Source organism: Chanodichthys erythropterus, chromosome 11 (genome assembly GCF_024489055.1).
Source record: "Chanodichthys erythropterus isolate Z2021 chromosome 11, ASM2448905v1, whole genome shotgun sequence".
NCBI classification, from domain to species: domain Eukaryota; kingdom Metazoa; phylum Chordata; class Actinopteri; order Cypriniformes; family Xenocyprididae; genus Chanodichthys; species Chanodichthys erythropterus.
Genome location: NC_090231.1, coordinates 47,879,287 through 47,902,179, shown reverse-complemented (window position 1 = coordinate 47,902,179; position 22,893 = coordinate 47,879,287). Strand labels below are relative to the sequence as shown.

General features: G+C 37.6%; 1 protein-coding gene across 1 annotated transcript in view; it reads left to right on the top strand.

The window, feature by feature from the left end:
* The window catches only part of LOC137030014 (astrocytic phosphoprotein PEA-15), a 62,300-nt gene that overhangs the window by 19,748 nt on the left and 19,659 nt on the right, over window positions 1-22,893 (top strand). Inside the window, exon 2 of the mRNA XM_067399927.1 lies at window positions 21,716-21,890. Within this exon, the coding sequence (XP_067256028.1) occupies window positions 21,719-21,890 (172 nt within the window). The 5' untranslated portion in view covers window positions 21,716-21,718. The remainder of the gene's footprint in view (window positions 1-21,715; window positions 21,891-22,893) is intronic.

Here is a 22,893-nt window from a genome sequence, read left to right as displayed (position 1 = left end):
ATATGGCTCAACTAACGCGATCGTTATAAAGGTGTTTAAACAGCAAAACACATCCACTTGCACATATTTGGCAATCGGAATATTAGATATTTCATGCTATAGTTAACAAATTTGTGAATATTTTGAATAAAAAAGGAAAAATTAAATGAAAGCAGATCATCATTCATACAGTGCTGCGGTGTGCCACATAACAAGCAATGACGCGTCACCATGGAAACCATAAAGTGATACGTTCTAAATAACGGTCGCCTTAAACTCACGCTGGGGGGTCAGACAGAATATTTGAAACTTGCGTGCAAAAGGGTTAATAAATTACTTGTATACTTGTATTACTTATAATAAATTACAATAATTTACTATTGCATTCGGGTCCGTCTCAACCCGGAAGAGATACATAAAATTTTATTTTACGAAGATTAAACTTTGCAGGCTTGTTAAGACTGTCAAAATACACATCATTTATTTTATTAAATGTAAGAGATATAACAATTTAACCCTTTTAAACCGTGTGTGTCGTCGCCGCCGCCACATCCAACCAAGCTGTATTCATGTTACCGTAACTGTTCAACCGTTTGCACTCAAAATAATTCAAATTACCTCTGACAGTAGTCACCATGCGCTTTTCGGCAATTGATGGCTTATTATGATCATTTCATGATTTCTGTCAGTAAATTACTGCAGCTTTCAGGGAGAGCGGGAAAAAAGGATTTTAACTGTGGCAGGTTAGAGTATTTTGGATTTCATAATATAATAAAAGAAAGAAACAAAAACATGGTGAAGAACGAGTACACAGCAGAAGAGGGACCCTCTTCAGACCCCCCACGCACAGTTTTCAGTTTTAAGTGAATCAGTGTGTAAACACTTGTAGTTGAAGTTGAAGTTGTATTTGTCATGTGTTGTTTTCACATAAAGAGCTCTTGATGTGGATATAGCCAGAATGGAATTAGAAGGTTGTGACTGATTGGAATTTAGGAGATCTGTGTGAACGAACAAAGATTATTGAAAAAAAAAAAATTCCCATTTGCTTCTATTTTTGCTCATCTTTTCCTGTTACACACATGCAATAAACACACAGCCTTTTCATTCAAATGCTGAAAAGGTCAACGGGTCACTTCCTGTCAGCATCAAGTTAAATGCTCCATTAGTCAAGGAGCAACCAAAATATGTCCCTATATATATATATAGGGACATATTTTGGTTGCTCCTTGACTAATGGAGCATTTAACTTGATGCTATATATATATATATATATATATATATATATATATATATATATATATATATATATATATATATATATATATATATATATATATATATATATATATATATATATATATACGCCAGTATAGTGAACATTTGTTCATGAGTTTTGCCTGCAGACAAACCACAGGAAGGCACATAAAGTGCACATGCGTGTGCAGGTTTTACCCAAAATTTCATCACTAGCCAAAATTTCCTCAAAAATAGAGTAAAACCTGTGCAACAGCTACTTGTAAGCCGTATCTCAATTTTTAAATTGTCATTAATGAACCAAATTGAGCTTCAGATGTCAGCAGGTTTCTGTTAAGGTACTGGGGGAATAGCAAATATCATTTAGCAAATTTCATTTAGTTTGGTATAGGGTCCTATGATATTTCCCCCAAATACTGTTTTATTTTTTTCCCCAATTTTTTATTTATTTTATTTTTTATTTTATTTTTATTTTTATTTAAAATTTTCTGTATTCCATTTTTATGGTTTAATTAGAATTTAGTAATCAAATACATGTCTAATTAATTGAATTCATAAACAATACATTTTATTCAAATGTTTACAATGATAAGGCCCCATGAAGTATTTTATTTAGAAATGCTGTAAAAAAAAAATTCTGGATTTATGATTTAATACAAATTAATTATCAAAAATGCTGGTAATCAAATTAAAGCTGCTGTCCATAACTTTTTTTGTTTTAAAAATTATCCAAAATCTATTTTTGAGCAAGTACATATCCAGCCAGTGTTCAAAACTATCTCCTTATCTTAGCCCAATTCACAAAGGTAAGCTTGTAATAATGTTTTATAATAAGAGCGACCTGGTGGATTTTCGTGGGAAATTCAAGCATGCAGCAGTTCGTCTTTAAGTCATTACGTCACGCCTGTAAACATAAAAAAGGAGTCCAGTCGTTTTATCGTGTGAGGATGCTGCTGGTAGCGGATCATTTATAGCCTGTTCTCACAGGAGCTAAAAATAATTAAACGTCAATCTGACACTGACAGTCATCAGTGACAACTGGAGATTCACCCGTAGTCAAAAGCAAAAGACTTCAGACGGCAAAGTGGTTACAGAAATTGAAATCTACAGGTAACGTTAATATACACTAAATACACAGTCATGCAATGCTGTTGTTGTTAAAGGGATAGTACACCCAAAAATGAAAATTTGATGTTTATCTGCTTACCCCCAGGGCATCCAAGATGTAGAGGACTTTTTTTCTTCAGTCGAACGCAAATTATGATTTTTAACTGCAACCGCTACTGTCTGTCAGTCAAATAATAGCAGTGATTGGGAACTTGAATAATAAGAGTCGAAAAAACTTCCATAGACAAATCCAAATTAAACCCTGCAGCTCGTGACGCAGGTTTTAATTTTGATTTGTCTAAGCAAGTTTTATTTACTGTTATAGTTGAAGTTCCCATCTACTGCTATTATTTGACTGATAGATAGCAGCGGTTGCAGTTAAAAATCATAATTTGCGTTCGACTGAAGAAAAAAAGTCACCTACATCTTGGATGCCCTGGGGGTAAGCAGATAAACATCAAATTTTCATTTTTGGGTGAACTATCCCTTTAACATTAACAATTTGAGAACAAAGTATAACAGTAATAATAATTTGCATGGTTTGGCAGGATCTGAGCTAAGCGATCGTTAGATTTTAATCATCATTGACAGCACAATTTATTGTAGGCCTAATGCTCAGTTGGTCAGAACGAAAGTGGCAGAAATGTTACTTACTTGTTCAGATGACATTTTCAGGTGAAAATTCTTATATTAGTCATACTTTAAAGACATAGAATCTGTGATTCTGAAGAACAGTATCCACATAGCAAACATTAGATTCATCCGCGCTGAGCCGTGCCGAGGCACAACACACGTAACGATAACAATTCCGCATATGACTGCAATTGCAGGTTTCAAACAGAGATGGCGACAAAGGAAAAATGACGGATTGCAGCTTTAAGGCATACAATATTACAATGTAATCAACTGAAAATGGAACAATTCCTTTTATTTATTTATTTATTCTTTTTTTTTTGGACAAAAAAGTGCTGCACAACAAAAGTTTACTGGTAAAATTAAAACATTGAAGAAAAAAAGTATAAAAAGTATTCCTTATTGTTTTATTATTAGTAGTAGTAGTAGTAATGCTAGTATTACCACTGCTACTACTTTTACATTCTACTGTACAGTAGTAATATATTTCTGTCATAATTTCATCAAGTTAAAATTAACTTTTATATTGGTGGGTCGTAGTGAAGAACTTTGAGTTTCTGTGTGTGTGTCTGATGATAGATTTCTTGAATGAAATGGTGAAATGCCGGTGAAGTGGAGATGAAGTTCATGTGTCCTCATACAGTGAGACGGCAGACTCTGAAAAACCCACAACCATGACACATGCTTGCGTTTGAGTGGTACACCAACACAATATGCAGACTTCAGATTTCAAAAGCAGTCTTTAATATTTACAGACACTAGTCCATTCCGCCATTTGATTAAATGAACAGCCCTACATTGATTTCATCTAAATTTTGCCAAATTCCATGATATTCCACATAATTCACACAGGTATGAAAGCACTGCATCTATGCAAGGTGTGTGTTCTAGACAGTTTACAATCAGAAATCCTGAGTCATGATTCACACAAATCTCTCTGGCTGAGGACGCCGTGAATCCAGTCAGTGTTTGTGTGTTGTAGTGATGCATCGCACATCTGGCATTCATCGCATTCCTGTGCTCTGCATCGGCATGAGGCCAGGCCGTAGGACAAAGCAGAATTTATTCACTCCCTGCTGAGTGCATGCATGCATATGGGAGCTTGCATTACTCGAAGAGGTCAAAGGTCAAATATGGAAAACGTACACTGTAGATACACACATTCCCGCAGTGACGGAAGAGGAGGAGGATATCCTCCGTCCGTAAACAGCGCACCACTCATTCTCCCATCCCTCGCCATTCTTCCTATTCACCGCAAATGGAAAAAGTTTGGTTGCCATGGAGATCCAGCTGTGAGTGGCCAGCCGGCCTTCACTTCCTGCTGTTACTGTGGTTTCACTTCCTCGCTGGGCTCAGAGGGCAGCAGAAAAAAACAGCAGCTGGATACGGAAGCAAGACGTAAACTACTCCTTTTCCCCTCTTTCTTCTATCAACAATCACTATTCCTGCTGTTTACAGTTAAATGCATTTCATATGAAGTACAGACCCAGTTAGCGCACATAGAGTTGCAGGAAAACGCATGCAAACCCCCTGGATTTAGCTGGATAATTGCATAGCACCACCTGCATCCAACCAATACTAATACCAGTATAACCGGTTTGAAAATGGACATTATGATATTGTGGCAGGTCTAATTTCAATGTAAACAAATGAGGAAAAGATTTGGGATATTGTCACTATTTATTGTAGATATTCTTCTATAAGTATGTGTCTCATGATCATGACTTGGAGGTATGCGAGTGTTTTGTGTAGAAATGTGTGTATTAATAAGCACTTTTTTGCATAAATGACAAATGGCTGCCAACAGAGTTAGGAGCGTAGCAGATGGGTGGATTTACTTTCTCTCATTCGTCTTTTTCTTCTTTCCATTTCTTTGTCTGTGTAAATCGTCCTCTTCTGCTTGATGGGGCTGTTTCTGGAAAAACATCACGCTCACTTATAAACACGTCGATACATTCGCACACACATTGCATTGGCCCTGACCTTCACTAGGACTGGACGATATAGTTTACTACATTATTTTATCTCAACATGGCTCAGCATTTTTATGATATTCAATATGCATCCCAATACTGAATCTGAAATGGATTGAAAGAGTGATTTTTATTAGTAAATTTAAAATGTTTCCTTGAACATTCGTAAATCAGGGGTCTCAAACTCAAATTGGCTGGGAGCCGTTGCTGTGATTGACACATCATTGGAGGACCATTTTAACATCTAAGCACAAGAAATCACGCAATTTCTGAAAATTTACGTTCCTTTGCATTATTTCTTATTTACTTCAAATGTCATAAATAAAATATTTTTGCCATACTTAAAAAAAAATGTAAACAGCAGTGTCTCTATCATTGTTACGTACAGTATTAGTTTTTAACAGTTAACAGTTTTAACAGTTTCCCTTACTACATTTTATCTTAAATAACATCAGAATCTTGCACTGAACAACACTGTACTGAACAAATGCAATCCATGAATACATCTGTAAACTATTCTATTTCTTGCCAGATACCTGGCAATGCCTCTGCTCACACAGCTGAGCCACATTTGTCCAAGATGCCGTTTGAGCATCGGTACCATTTATTGGTAGCATCGGACGCGTTTCAGTGGTTTAAATCGACCCTCGCGACTTGCGCGAGTGCTTTTTACTGTAATTTAGGCAAGCACGCTCATAATAGAAGTAACGTGCATGTGGTGCTGCATGCTCGTTTTTCCAGGTGCGCCTATGCCACGGCGAGATGAAAACATCTTAACTTTTCATGTGACAAGGACCAACCGATGAGCTTCGGCCTTTCCTTAACAACATCGAAAGCTCAGCCAAACAGCTGATCATAGCTGTACATGGCGGGTTTTTATTTCTCATCTCCGTAAATATATCGAGTAGTAGAGCTAATGCAAGGACTAGAAATCAATTTTTCTTTTGCTGAAACTTCCTCGTCATCACGGAGAGCACAGTTGACGGTTGCATAGCAGCGTCAGACGCCAAAGAGGCGAAAGCGCTTTGGAAAGAAGGAGAAATCGGCACGGCCTGGCAGTTTGAGACCACTGCGTTAAATGATGACACTAATAAATAATTTAATCCTGGTTTTTAACCACAAAACAGGCCATTAAGGTTAAATCAGATTCTCTGTCTGTCTTACGTAATGCTCTCATACTCATGAGTCGCGTGACAGCGATGGATTATGAAACCAAATAAAGGCTGAAAATGATTAGCCAAATATTGACTATATCATGAATATATTCAGTATATCTTTCCCTCATATTTGAACCACACACAGAGAGCTTTCTCTTACACATGGTTAGGATGAACACATTTCACTGGCGTGATGATCTAACATCATCAGATGAAGAGAAAAATGCTTACGGCTGAATCCACACACACGTTTACGTCGTAATACCAGTGTAATACCCATGTCATTATACAAATTTGTGTCCTCATAAATCATATAAAACAAGCACACACAGCACACACACACATCTGATCAAAGCTTCTGACAGCATACATGCTGACAAATGCTTTAAAAAAAGCTAATAAACAGCATAGTTACTATGCAACCATTCAAAATAACAAGGTTATATTAATGACTTTCTGTCTCAATATGTGAGTAATGGATCTGTGGTAGAGAGATGCGATAATGTGTTAGAAGCTGTTTACATTATCTTAGTATCTTTATTTCTGAAAATTTTATTTGGAAAGGAAAGGAGGCATTTCTGTGTGGGGTTTGCATGTTTAACATCAATCATGACTTGTATACTGTGAAATAGAGTTTGAGATGTGCTTGGATTGCAAATATCATTTTTTTAATGACTTTATATATATACATAAATATATTTATGTGTTGCTGCTGCTGCGAATTTCCAAATTGGAGGATAAAGAAAGTTTTATAATCAAATCTAATTCTCTTTGCTGGCAATTCTTAACAATGGGCAATTACAGTTCATACCGATTTATGTTGAAACTTATGTTTTTTATATATTTTTTGATATATAATTTTGTGCTTGTGATCATTATTGATTATTTAGTAGTTTTTTGTTTTGTTTTTTTCCCATCAGTTGGGATGCCAGTACAACTTGAAACAAAGACTCATATTAATGACTGTTAATTCAGAGCATTAGCAAAAAGATCTAAATCCATGTTTGATCTGGATTTAATTTAAATCACATTAATTTCCCTTTCCTCTTCATGGAAAACTAGTTCAATCTGAATAGGGCTTAATAGGGCTTTTTTTTTTTTAAAGTTGTTTAATACTAATTTGTCATATTTCTTTCTGTCTTTCATTCAAAAATAGGATAGAAAGTGAGTGATTTAGTTATTAGCACTCTTAGAGTGCTTACTACAGTAGCTTATATTAACACTGCTTTGTTTTGATGCTATTGAAAGCAATTACTCAGTCTCAGTGTGGAGGACAGAGTGCTTTAACTGCATTAGTTTCCTCTATCATTAAGCATAACCCTTTTAAACCTTTCCCACAATACAGCCATGCTTCTAATTTCAGCGGAAAGCAGACGGCGTACACATATGAAACAAAGAAGCAAATTTTCAACATAATAGTGAAGCCAGCACATGTAACTTGTGGCATAATTTAGTTTTCAACTTCTGTTACATACATTATTGATTATTTCAGTATGTAAATGAAATGATTAACACAACCAAACCTTCATATTTTTTCTTCAGTAAAAGTTGGAGACTTTTCTAAAAATAATAATTCAGTATTATCACTGTTAATTGGAAAGCATTTAGTTTTACTCCCTCAAGAAAATTGTATGATTCAAGCAAATCTGTCTCCACGGCAACTATAAAATATTTAATTCCATGCAGAGTTAAGTAATAGCATAGTATTATAAACATTGAGTGTGTGTTTATGTGTATTCTCAATGTATTTGTAATCCATATCTGACAAAATTTTTGACTGATGTATGATAGACAAAGATCTTACCACAGCATAATTTCCATGTAAGTCTCTTTTTTCCCATGATATTCAAACAAATATACCAAATTCCCAAATTCTGGAGTTTAGGCACAATTTTCAAAGGAATATAACTGCTGAATTCATATTTTGTGTAATCTGTTGAGAAATACACCTGTACCTGTGCTTTCTCAGTCTGTATTTTTCTAGTTTTCTTTACTTTTGGATTGGTTATTGAGGTTGCCAGTTTGTCGTCTGTTTATGTTGAAGTACATTTCAAGCTTGATTTGGGATTTGGGGAGTGCTGTCCAATAATAAGTGATTTTTTTTTTTTTTCCTTGAGTTATATTTTGTTTGATTGTCTGGGTTTGTATGTCTTTTATGCTTTATTTTTTATTTTTTTATTTTGAAAAAGGTCTGACTAAGGGAGCTTCAAGGTTCATCTCTTGGCGGTTTTATGCTTTGAAGACAAAAGGATAATACATGAAAGGTAGAAATCTTAAAAATAGACAAATAATTAATTCATAGGACTTCAGTATAGCTCCATCTAGAACAACAAATTAATACAAATGATGGGAACAATAACACATCAGGCAAAAATGCCATTCATAAACACTGTACAAAAACAAAAAAGATCATAATCTTCATTTAAACCCAAAGGAGACATGATTTTTAAATTAAACACCCAAATTGCCTATTGCTTCTTAAGAGTGTTGTCAATGTCACCATCACAGCAGGAATTCATTACTTTCTCAAAGCCTATGCATTTAAGTTGTTCAATAAGGTGATTATATTCAATGAAATGTCTAGCGAGAGGTCAGAGAGGTTCTGTCATGTCTGTGAATGGCTGTTTTCTGTTCACTTACTCGAGCCCTTAAAAAGGTCTTGATGTTTTTCCAACATATATCAATGGACATAAATTTTTCGCCTGTGTTTTGATCTGGAGATCTCTACTCTTACAGAAGATGTGTTATAACACCCCCTACAGCAGCACTTCTCAAAGTCCGGACTCCGGTCCGGATCCGGACCCGGAGGGAATTCAATCCGGACCCGCCTCCATTTCGTATTTCAACAGCAGTAATTGTGTGTAAGGGATTAAAAATCTGGATTTCCTACTTTGATAAACGCATGTCAAAATCATTTGCTTAGTATTTTATGTCTTTTTGGAGATGGTCCGAAATTAAAGCGAAGGCGAGATATTTAAAGTTTTCCTCCGTGATTCAGTTGCCATGACATCCAGTGAGCATATACTTTTGATGTAATTGGGCGCGAGTGGCGCGACGCGACACTTCACGCGCAGTAAGCGTTTGAATGGATGTGGAGCAGTGGTTCAACCTGCGGCCCGGCACAAATGTAAATGTGGCCCGCGATATGCCGACCACAATAATAATAATAATAATAATAATAATAATAATAATAATAAAAAGCATACAATTTTTTTTTTAAATTTAATTTAAAGTGAATTAAAAAATATATATATATAAATGAGCTATAATGCTTTATTTGTCATATAAAATTGTAGGCTAATGACGCAATCATTCAGTTAACGAAACACAAGTGCGCGCTTAGGAAGAATTCAAACAGTAGCCATTAATTTAGTAAATTTAAGCCTCAAAATGGTCAAATTTGTTATTAAAGGAGAAAAACTAAATGTGGAAGATAAAATGAAGGAACACATGCAAACAAGAAGAGTCGCAGCATCAGCAGTAAAGGTAAGAAGAATGGAAGAATCAGTTTGCTGTTAGGCCTAATGAGCGAGATGGGCAGCCTTCCTGTTTGCTCTGTAGTAAAGTACTTGAGAAGCAAAACCTACAATTTCAAAAGACTGAACTATGAATTCGATGTGTTTGTTTGATGTATTTTAAATCAGTAAAATAACCGCATCAGCGCACCCGCGGCTGGATGAGCCCAACTCTGCGCGCGCTCGCGGATTCGATGCTGCGCGAGGGATTGCGACATCACAGAATTCTTGATATCGTCATTGTAATTAGCCTACAGTGCGCTCAGTGTTGTTTGTAAAAAGAGCTGAGTAACATTTGCTTATTAAGGCATTTATGTGATTGTTTGGTGACTATTGCGATGATGTTGAAGAGAGTCATAAAGTCATACAGAATTAAATAGCAACTTAAAGTGATTGTATATACAGTTTGTGTGTTCATTGAGCATTACGGATTATTATTGTAAAGCTAATGTCATTAAGTTAGTTTTTATTTGTTATTTATTATGTGCAACATCTTGGTATAATAATAGTATTATCTGCTAATACCATAACATTAAATCTGATTGGTTTGCATTGGTGACGTCATATGTAAATTATATGCGGACCGTGAGACTTGCACTTGGACCATTGTGCGGCCCACTGGGAAAAAAGTTTGAGAACGACTGCCCTACAGTATAGCATTGAAAACATGGATTGCCGGAAATTTCTGTCAATGTCGGGGAAGCGTTGTGCCATAAATGATGGAAAATTCTGTCAATAGTGGTGAAAGAGTTAAGTAGATTTGAAGTAAATTCCCTTGTACATTAACAGTGGACTACACAAAAATTCTCATACTCAGAATTAGGAACACATATGTTTTCTTTATATATCAGTTTTTACAACAAAAAAAAAAAAAAAAAAAAAAAAAAAAAAATTATATTTAAATTATATATAAATTATATATTAAATTAAATTATATAAATTTAATTTATATATATTCAAACAAATACCATGTAACATTACAGTTTTTTTTTATTTATCTTAATACAAAACTCCAAACTGATCACACTTCTAACATAGCTAGTCATTCTGTCAAAACTTATTTACTTCTAGTTGTACAAATTTTGATTCTACATAATCATTGTTTCAAAACATATGATCATTGTGATATGTAATGAAAACATTTGGTTTAATCACTGAAACACAACAGTATATGTTCTTCTTTTAGTTTAGTACTTTTAACATTCAGTTAATACTATAGCAAACAATGTAAGATACTTATTTAGAATCACCCTTGTTGCTGAAATAATTGGTTACGCATGCTACAGATGACACATTAGAAAATACATTTACATTACTTAAATTACATAACTGACATAAAATCCATAATGTTTGTAATAGTATTTATTCAGTGTGTTATCAAAAGCTGTCTATCAAAATGCCTCTGTTTACAGTATCACATGGAATACTGTAATATAAAACAATGTCATCTATCTCCCTTCTTCTGATGCATCTTTGATAAAATAATATACACATGTAATTAACAGAACGAAAAGAGATGCAAATCAAAGGTTTGACAGTAATAGCAGTATGAAAGGCAGTTACTGTGAATGAAACATTTATATAGATGAAACACTTATTTTGCGTAGTGATAAGGATACTTTGTGATTTTGTGTATTGTACTAACACAATTGATGCTGAAATGTTTGAAAAAAGTGCACTTTTGATGATATGTTGTGATATTAGTACTAAGAGTTTTGAAAATGTACCGATTACTTACGAAAATTGCACCATAGCATTTAAAAAAAAAAAAAGTAACTAGACTCGACAATGAACACTGAGAACACAAGAACTTATATACAGACGATAATAAGGTGAACACAGCTGTATGTGATAGCAAATCATGTTAGTTACCATGACAACAATGGAGTAGCGGGAAAACTGAATAAAGGAAAATAGGAGAAAATGAATACTAACTAAAAGTATGTGTAAGTGAAACTAAGATGACATAGACAGACTAGGTGTGACATTATACCCCTTCCTGGTAGGTAGGACCTCACGTCATGACAGAAGTGCAGAGATGAGGGAGATGGGTGGAGGTTTGGGAGGCGGATGCAGAGATGGCAGAGGGATGGTGAAGGGGGCAGGTGAAGGGCCAGAGTGGGCAGGCAGATTAAACCAGGGTGGTGAAGATGGAGGCTGAAACCACAGTTGGATGAAGGAAGGAGCTAGGTGATTTGCAGGACAATGGTCCAAGGCTGAGTGGATGGAGGGAGGAGCCATGGGGGAATCCCTGCTGACGACTGACAGCGGCGATGCCTTGAAGTGTGGAGACCCGAGCACATACGGAAGTCAGAGCAAACGTTAGGATGCTGATGACCAAGACAGCCACGATGAAGTTGCAGTGACAATCTCCCGAGATGTAAGTGGGGAACCTGAGGGCTGAGGATGAGACGGTGTGACCGAGGGCAGGTGGCCTGAGGGAAGGCAGAACTTGTCGGAGCTGAAGGGTTGGAGGGCCGGAGAGCAGCGAGCAGCCCGCAAGTCTGCAGTGAAGGCATGACAAGGTGTGACGCAGGTGGAGCTGATGTGCCGAGGGAGCCCGGCAAGGCTAAAGGGCCGATGGTCCAAGCTGGAGTTGAGGGGTGAGGAGCGTAAGAGTAGGAGTCTGTATAGCCAGTCGAGGTGGCCCAGCATGCTCCGAGGCTGAAGGCGGAGCCCTAGGCTAAGGACACCCAGGCGAAGGAGGTTCCCAGATGGTCTGCGTTGTTGCCACACCACTGACAGTAGGAAGATGTTTCACCGTGGGACCAATGGGACTGCAGAGGAAACTGGAGAACCAAACAAAATCAGATGAAAAAGAGCATTCTCTTTGGCAGTTTGAAGTGGTAGTGGGAGAGGGAGGTTTGATGGGGCTAACTAGACTGAAGACAGAATTTCTGATGATTTCTGATATCAAGGTGTACTGGGAATTTATCTCTCCACACTGTTCAAAACTGTCCATGAGATCCAGGGTGGCGGGGGGCCCTGCTTCCATCCCCTCGAACTCGATGAGGACTCCCACGGTGATGGATGGTGATGCTGACCCACACCCATGGTTAGACTCTTCAGCTGCATCGCGGGTACGTGCCCTCCAGACACTTGAGCATCATTCCAGGGAAGTCCTTGGGTATCTGGAAAGTCTGCCAGGTGATAATAGTTGGACCTGATCCAAAATAGTGATCTGAGGGTCTTGTCGTCATAGAGGACTTCAAGACAGCAGAACTTCACGGTGCAGTCCACGAAATTGAGAGTCTTCCTGGCCAAAGCAGCGAATTGCGCTGCTAAATCCATTCTTGTTCCAGTCTTCTGTCACAGTATGTAGCAGGAAGACACACAAAGATGATTATTCAGGTACAAACTGTCTTTAATTAATTCCAAAGGTATCTCGAACAGAAGCAGGCAGGCAGACAAACAAACACGTAACATTACCGAGACTGGACAATGAACACTGAGAACACAGGAACTTATATATGGAACACAGCTGAATGTGATAGCAAATCATATAAGTAACCATGGCATCAAAGGAGTAGCGGGAAAATGAACAAAGGAAAACAGGAGACAAGGAAAACTAACTAAAAGTCTGTGAAAGTGAAACTAAGATGACGTAGACAGATTAAGTGTGACATCTGTCATGTTCTAAAGAAAGATCATGTGGAGGAACAGTGGCTAAATAATTTAATACAACAAACCTGATTAACTGCCTCTGTCATCTCTGTCATCTTCTCTCGGTCTTCCTGAGCCGCGGGGCTCAGGCAGCTCTTCCACACACACACACACACACATGTTTGTTTTTGTGAATTGTGGGGACTTTCCATAGGCCGCAATGCATTTTATACTGTACAAACCGTACTTTCTATCCCCCTACCCTACCCCTAACCCTAAACCTAACCATCACAGGAAACTGTGCACACCTTTATTATCTCACAAAAACATCATTTAGTATTTTTATTAATTAATTTACATTGTGGGAACGGTGGCTGGTCCCCACGATGTAGGTGAACTCAGGTTTACATTACATCGTTTGGTCCCCACAATGTAATATAAACAAACTCTCACACACACACACACACACACACACAATGCAGCATATGTGATTACCTGCATCTGTCCTTCTTCAGGTCAAGTCATATATTTTGAAAAAAAAAATCAGTTTGTAATCAGTTGTCAGTAGATGAATATAATAATTATATAATGATATCTTTGTTGTAGTTTCCTTTCAACGTTTAAGGGGATTTCTCATGACTGTTGTTCAGTGCACCGTTCAATGCACTGAATCAATGGCAAAATAATTTACCAAAGTAAAAATACAAATATTCTTAACAACAATGTATTTTAAGTATTAAACAAATAAGAGATAAGAGAGTATCATGAATTGACAACTCTTTATTTATTGGCAAGCAACATGTGCAGCATATTACATTCCCTCTCTTAGAGGTGATGAGGATCAGATCAGAGCATAACAAATATAGAATTCGTGTGATATAAATAATAAATGTCAAAAACAGAACATTCTTTATCAGAAAGTAAGCAGATGTAAAACAACACTGCATAGCCTTCACTGTATAAATTAAATATTAGGGTTAATGGTGCACAAACATGATGGTTGGGTATGTACTCTCAATATTGAAGTCACGGTTCGGTACAGGTTCAGTACAGCAGGGGCGAGAAAACTAAGCATAAAATTGCATCTTTTTCCCCTCTTTTTCATTAAACAGTGGTTTATTGGACAAATTGTGTCTCTTTAAATTAATTCAGTTACACTTAACATTTTCTTAAGGATAAAAAAAAAAAAAAAAAAAAACTACATACAGGGAGCCCTTTCTTGCACAGTACTATTACTGTATTTGTTGTCTGACTGTATGCACTGAACCGTAGTGATGGGCGGTTTCGAAACACTGCTTTATGGAGGAAATTAATCTTAGTTGTTAATAGTTTCTGTATAGCTGAGTCATCTATGGAACAAACAAAACGAGCCCTGAAAATTGATAAAATAACACATATTATACATAATTACATTTGATAGATTTCGCTTTCAGTAAAACATTTGTAATGGGTTTGTAAATGGGTGTTATGCACGTTTTTGTTGTATTTACACTCTTCTGACCAGTAGGGGTCACTAGCTTGTGGCATTTCAAATGGTTTAAAACAGTGAATCATTCTGCGAATCAATTGGTTCAGTTGACTCATAGCTTTGAAAAGCTTTATTTCTCCCATCACTACTGAACTGTGATGTCCGTACCATGACAGTTCAAGACAAATACATGTACTGTTACCCCCTATTAAAAATATAATAATCTTACTAAATATAATAAAGAGCAGCGAGTAATTCTGTCTTTTGTTGTTTGATTAACATTAAGGACACAGATGGCAGCAGGAATATTTGGCTGCTGTCACTTTAAGACTGAATGCACAGATCCAATATACTATTACACGTGACTTGTTTCCCTTAACTGTTTATGTTCACTCGTGATATAACCGATGGTGTTTAAGTGAATACTCACCAAGCCAGGCATTTTGACATATTTCTGTATGTATTTAACCGTTTAGGAGTGACCCCAAAGCTTAAAGTTCACTTTGCTCGTCTGTGTTCCACTCCTTCTCGGAGCGCGTTCTCAGAAAGCTGCTTGGGGAGAACAGTATCAATTTTGCCGCTTAATGCAGTTTTTTTAATAACCCTTTTTATTATCGGGTATGTCTTGCAGTTTAGCAACAGTAGACTGTATTTTAATACAATAACTGATCTAGCTGATTTATAATGTAATCATAATATTTGCATTTTATCTTGTCTTCTTTCCTATAGATCTATTTGCTTACTGAATTGTAATTGTACTTGTTCTTCGGCATTTGTGTGCTGCACATTAATTTTTATTTTTGTACAGTATTAACAAAAACAAGAGATGTATTGAGTGTAGGGGTGTAACGATATGCTTAGGTCACGATATGGTACATATCTCGATACTGGGTTCACGATACGATACGTATCACAATATTTTAAACAAAATGAAACTGAAATTCAAATAACAGATTTATTTAAAAAAAAATAAAAAATTTTAATAACTTTCTTTGTTGTACATACAAGATCACATTTCAAGGTTTAATAAAAACCTTCTGTATTCATATTAACAGCTGAATAAGTCTGTCATTGTTAAATTTAACATGAACTTTCAAATTAAGAATCCTAAGGGACCGTTCACATCAGGGACGTGCACAGGAATTTTGAGGGGCAGTTGCTCTGACCTAAAAAAAGGGCACTCCCCAATCGCTTCTCGGGTCGACATTAACACACTGAAAAAAATTATATTCAGAATTAAAAATATTTTTATACCACTTTTTAATGTGTGATTGTGTAAAGGTTTTCACGAGATACCAAATTTCGCGAACTTGCTTCCAATACTCGTTCTCATGGAGGCGCGGTGTGCACGGAGGGGAGGGGCTGTGCGCGCGCGAGTATGTGAGAGAGACGCTTGAGTGAGAGACGCAGGGAAATGAAATGCAGCTGAACGTTTGCTCTATGAAAGACATTGACAAAGACGAAAACTAAGGACATTTAATCTATAATTTTATTTTATTTTAAATAGTTTTCCCAAACACACATTACAGTTTTGGTTAGTTATCGTTTTTTTGTAATGCCTCGTTTTTATTTTTATTTCAGTTAACGACAATGTTTTTTTCCCACCTAGTTTTCTTTTTTTTCGTTTTCGTTAACGATTATAACCTTACTCACCTTTCCGACAATGTTAAAGGCCCTTTCACACAGGACGCGGCATGGGCTGCGCAGCCGCTGGGCTGGCCAGAGCACAGTAGGCGGAGTTTTCCAAACATGTAGCGGGAGTTTTATACATAGTCATTTGATTGTTGTTCCACCTTTCGGTCAGCAGTAAAGTATATGTCCCGGGCCGTGCTAAGAAGTGAGCAATAGCAATAGCCCTGCTTGTAAGAAGAAGAAAGAGAGCAGCTCTTGACAGTGTCTGTCATGTCTCCATGACACAGCTTTTCTCCCGATGTCACTATACGACCAGCAAACTTGTATTGTATAGCTCTGGAAATTACAACTCAGTAAATAGCTGTTCATCCATTTTCCTTTCCGATTGTTTAGATGCTCCGTTTCTATTGGCCGCGCGGGTAATCGTCACAGAGCGCTGCGGCAAAAGTTGAACTATTTTGAACTTTGACCGTGGCGTGCGCGGAAGCTGTGCTGCGCTGCGCTGCCCTTGCGCTTTGGCCGACGCCTTCCTCGCGCAGCGCAAGCCATTGAAATGAATGGGTTTCATACCGCGTCCTGTGTGAAAGGCCCTTAAGTCGTCTCACCCGACAACCGCAACAATCTCCTTCTAGTGCCGCTCATGCAGGCTCAGCTCAGGTGCCGGTCGCGTGCAGTGCTGCAGCCACTTAAACAGAGTTTGCCCTTCCCCTACTGACTTTCACTTTCGGACGGGTGCCCGAATATGGAAGTGAATGAGGCTTTGCGAATTTTTTTTATTTATTTTTTTTTTTTATCTAGGCCTACGTGAAATTCTGCATCCATTGTACGATTGTTTTATTTATTTTTTTCCACCTCGGAAGGGCAACGTGAGTCGAGAAGGGCATATGGGCAGTTGCCCGGGCAACCTGAGCAACCCCCCTGTGCACGTCCCTGGTTCACATATCGCGTCTAAAAAGGCATAGAAAGGCGTGGCTGCACAGCTTCTCCTTCTTTCCAAAGTGCTTGCGCTCCCGTGGCGTCTGTTGTTACTATGCAACCATGAACTGCGCTCTCCATGAGGAGTAGGAAGTTTCAGCAAAGGATTAATTGATTTCTAGCCCTTGCATTAGCTTTACTACTAGATATATTTATGGAGATAAGATATAAAAAAACACCCTGTACAGCTATGATCAGCTGTTCAGCTGAGATTTTGATGTTTTGCTACGGCAAGGCCATAGCTGGTCAGTCAGTTCTTGTCACATGATCTGCGGTGTGCTTGCGACATTCTGAAAAGTTGAGAATTTTTCATCTCAATGTGTCTGGAAAACACACCGCATGCGTGTCGCGACCGCGTGCCTGCCACATGGCTACATTAACTGACTTGCACATGGAAAAGACGCAATATGTGAAAGGCCCCTAAGACAGAGCTTCTTAAAGCAAAGCAACGCAAGCATCTTTTGCTTTTCTGTGAGCACAGCTGTGGCACTGCGGTGAAAGAAAGCCACGACTTTTCTCACGCGACCAAGCAAAAGAGTGACGCAAGAAATGTTAAAACCTGCTTGCAAGATTCGATGTGTGCGTGAAACACTTACTGAACTGGGGGAGCTGATTGAAACAAACCCTTAATATGCAGTGACAACCTGGCTTCTCTCACTGCCACTGCGTGTGTTGTCAATAACAACAGCAGCACTATGAGGAACCCAGATGTCGGACTTCTGTCGGATTTCTGCAACTGCGATGAAAGGACACGCGATGCTGTTGCAGAACAGGTTACGTCGGCAGCTCAACCAATAAGATTAGACTGCCATCATATCGTAAAAGTATCGCCATCACTCTACGATACTGTAACACAGTTCGTATGTACGTGAAGAAGGAGGCGGGAACCGGCGAACATTCAAACAAAGTTTTAATTCCAAAATAAACAAATACAAAATGAAAGTAATGCCGGCAGACCCTCACTGATGTCTGCCGACCACATAATAAACATAATAAAACATAAAATAAAGTCCAGGCCTGGTCCTTTCTCGTCCTTCACTGTCATCGCTCCTCCTTTTATGCCTCAAGAACTCCTCTGTGAGAGACTCGAGGCTGGCGCGCCTCGCAGGTGATGCTCATTATCACTTGCGTCACCGGCCTCGCGCCGCTCCCTCACGGCTCTCGTCCGCCCTGCTCGTCACAGATACATATCGTAACATTTTTGCATCGCGAAATATCGTACTGCGATATATCGTTACACCCCTAGTTGAGTGTCATGATAACAGCAAAACCTTTGCAAAAACAGCACATACGTGAAACTTTAACACTATTCTTTGCATAGGTCTGATGTTTCCTTCCGAAACTGCAACTCTATTTTAGACTGTTACATAAGTGAAACATGAGATGTGTCAAACTACATATGCATGGACTTTATACATTATTATTCTTTCTCTCTCTCTGACTCTCGCTCTCTCTCTCTCTCTCTGTATCGCCTTATCTTTGTCTTATCTCACTCTGCTGGTGGATTGTGTAAATGCAGTGCTGTATTTAGGTCACCAGCAGATCAGTGTGGTTTACAGACACTGTCACAGAGAGTAGCAGATAAACAGCAGCATCTCAACAGTGTTTGTACGTATATGCAATTTGTATAAAGTGTGTGTGCGTGGGGGGGGATGCCTTTGTATGTTTCCCACTCTTTCTATTTCTTCCATCACTCACACACACTCACACATACTGTATTATAGCAGTGACATTGAGGGTGATGAATGTAGAATGTCTGCACTGTTAAACCGGCTGCCACACAGCACAAACAATACATTGTAAAATAACAGAGGCGTCCATCTTGGCTCTGAATCCTGCACAGTTTCCTCAGACCTCTGTCCTTGTGTGGGCTGCCAACAGCCAAAGCGTTCAGATTGATTTGTTTGCCATCACAGTAAATGTGGCCACATGGAGCTCACGGTATATCGTACCACTTCTTGGTATTTTGACAGCATGAAGGTGCTGATGATAACAGCACTGTTTGTCAGGCAGAAATTTCTGAGGAAGTGGGAAGATCTTGCTTTTGTTAATTGTGATGGTCATGAGCTCCACTAGAGAGAGACAGATAGCAGTGACAAGGGAAACTTTGACCTATAATTCTCAGGGTCTGTCCTATAGACTGTAGTAGGCATGTGACGGTATCAAATTTTCATGTTGCGATTAATTGATGAAGCTTTTATCACGGTATACGGTATTATCACGCTATTAAAATAAGTTGCAAAACCATTTTTGTCAGTTTAACAGGTTTGAAAACTTTTTTTGTAATAAAACAAAAACAACTCTGACTGAAATTTTCAAACAGATTAAAATGCAAAAGAATTAGGCTATAAAGAGCAACAGATAACACTTTACTCTATTTAATGCATTAACTAAGATTGAGCAATTGCTACATTTGTTACAGAAAGTGTTTTTGTTAATGTTAGTTCAGAAACACAACTGATCATTGTTAGTTTTATCTCAGGTCCATTAAATAAGTTATTTTTTTTTTAGTAATGTTATGAAACAGTAACTAAGAAATTAACATTAATTAATAATAATTAATACTTTATAAGTATTTTTATTGTCAGTTTAGTGATAATGAATTAACAGCCCATGTTCAAGGCATTACACAAGGGCAGGACGTCTGGATGTGTACAGCAGAATCACCAGACTAGGTAAGCAATTAGAAACAATAGCGAAAAATGGCAGATGGAGCAATAATAACTGACATGATATTTTAGTGATATTTGTAAATTGTCTTTCTAAATGTTTCGTTAGCATGTTGCTAATGTACTGTTAAATGTGATTAAAGTAACCATCATTTATTACTGTATTCACGGAGACCAGAGCCGTCACTATTTTAATTTTTAAACACTTGCAGTCTGTATAATTCATGAACACAACTTCATTCTTTATAAATCTCTCCAACAGTGTAATGTTACCTTTAGCCTGTTAGCCATGGAGCACTATCAAACTTGTTTAGAATCAAATGTAAACATCCAAATAAACACTATACTCACGTGATCAGCATGCAGCATGCATGACGAACACTTTGTAAAGATCCATTTTGAGGGTTATATTAGCTGTGTGAACTTTGTTTATGCAATGATAGAGTCGAGAGCTTGGGGGCGGGGAGCACGAGCAATTAAAGGGGCAACAGCCTGACTTGGCGCATTTCTAATGATGCCCCAAAATAGGAAGTTAAAAAAGTTAATTAAAAAAAATCTATGGGGTATTTTGAGCTGAAACTTCACAGAAACATACAGGGGACACCTTAGACTTATATTACATCTTGTAAAAAATGTTCTAGGGCACCTTTAAAGTTATGTTGAACATTCACTGGTTCCCGCCTCCTTCTTCCCATAACAACATACTTTGTTACACCCTCACAAAGCAATTCACCAAAACACAGAAACAGTCAATGTCCATTAAACTCTCTCATACTCTTTGTCTGCCCAGTGCACTTCCTTTAGACTGTGGGGAATTCCCACTCCTAAACCTCGATCTCAGCCAGTGCCTCGGTGCAGCCCAAGGACTCTTGGCCTCGCCATCATGTGTGATCACATCATCATCCTAAGCGTCAGGGAACCCGCCCATCAGGCAAACCAGCTAAGGATACTTAAAGAAGAGGAGTCTGAAGCTTGATACCAGAGATCCCTGCTGAAAAATCCAGCTAAAACCAGCTTGGTACTGGTCCGATTAGCGTTCAGATGGGCAATTTTATCACCAAACCAAAAGATACAGAACCTAAAGGCATAGGGATACGTTCACAACCTGATAGGTCAGATTTTGTGATATATTGCCTATTTTGAGACGGAACTTACCGGACATCCAAAACAATGCTGTGTGCACTTGTTGTGTGTTTGTAGTCTGCATATGATGGGAACTCGTGAAGAGCTTATAAAATGTGTAAAGGAGTCAAAACAGCAGTGGGGATCTGCTGCGTGGCGACACACGTCTGATGCCTGTGATGGGCAAACTCAAAACTATGACGAGAAAAAACGATATGCGTGAGGATTCTGTCCTTTATAGGGTCTCATCTTCCTGTTTTTGGTTTGTTTACATGTCTTTGGTCTGTGTTGTGTTCATATATCATTCGAACCGCACCAGAGTTCGTTTGGAAGTGGACCAAGACCCATCTTTTCAGCGGTCTTGGTCCACTTTTTTGGTGTGCACCAGGGTTCGGATGGCAGCGTTCACATATATTCAAATGAACCACACTAACAGAGCAATCGCACCAGGGTTTGTTTTAATCGAACCAAACATGACAAGTGTGATTTCTAATCTTTGTGGTAATACTGTTCGTATTGCCGAAAGTTATTCTTTGGGTATTCAGATAGCACACAATTCTAATATATGAAGCAGAGCTTAAATATACGTTTTTTGTGCTTATCTGTTGTTTCTGTCTGTCTTTCCCAGAGAATGTCTGAATACAGCTCGTTGTTGAGTGATCTGTCTGAGAACATCACTAATGAAGACCTGGAGCAGCTGAAGTCGGCCTGTAAGGAGGACATCCCTGAAGATCAGAGTAACTCCATCACCTCCTCCAAAGAGTGGTTCAGCTACTTGGAAAAGAATGACAAACTGGCACAAGGTGAGACAGAGAGCAAAAGACAGTGGCCTCTTCAGTTTCAATCAATAGACTGAATGAAGTAATCAAACCTTAAGTTTAATCTAAAATGAAAATTCATCATTTACATGTTAAGCTTAAATTAAAATTAAATTTACTGATAATCTCCCTCTCTGCCATGGTTCTCAAATGCTATGATTGAAAGGAAGAACAATCAATGTTTGACATAACTGCTCTTGTGAAAAAGAAGTACACTTTATCATAATTTTAATAAAAGTATTAAATATACTTTAAAAGAATATACTTAATTGTGATTTCAGACACTTAATTACATGATAATTGCAATGAAATGAAAATGTATTATGGGTGAGATTTATATTAAATGCAATTAGCTTACTTTAGAGTGCTTTTTTGATCCACTTAAGTAGGACTTAAGTACATCTTTACATGTAATTTCATAATTCTTTGTTCTTTCAAATATGGTTAAACATATTGATTTAAAATGTATGTTAAAGTAAAACTTTTAATTTGACATTATCACTTTTTTAAAAGTGTACTTAAATGTGTTAAATGTGCAGTATGTAATAATTTTGTCCGCTAGAGACCTGTTCATACACTGGATGGCTTGTGTTAATAAATGTTATGCAATTCATTTTAAAATGTATTTTATGATGGAGAAAAGTATAAATTACTTTTACTAAAAAATAAAGCTGCATCTGATTATGCTATGTTAGCTACTTGACAAAATAGGGTTTTTCTCTGAGGCATGGTAAAGCATGGTACTCACAAAAAAAAAAATCAAGAAAATTGATTTAAACAATAAGACTAAACGTGTTGAGCTATTTAACTACAATTTGTTTTCTATAAATCTTGTCTATAAATATAAAAACAGATGTTCCCTTGTCTATTAAAACGTGTAATATATTAAAACGTCATTGGTGTTTCAATAGTTTCTACAAAAAATAAAACCGGAAACTGAGGGTAACGCAGGTATAATGCAATTGACAGGCGACTCCTCACACATCCC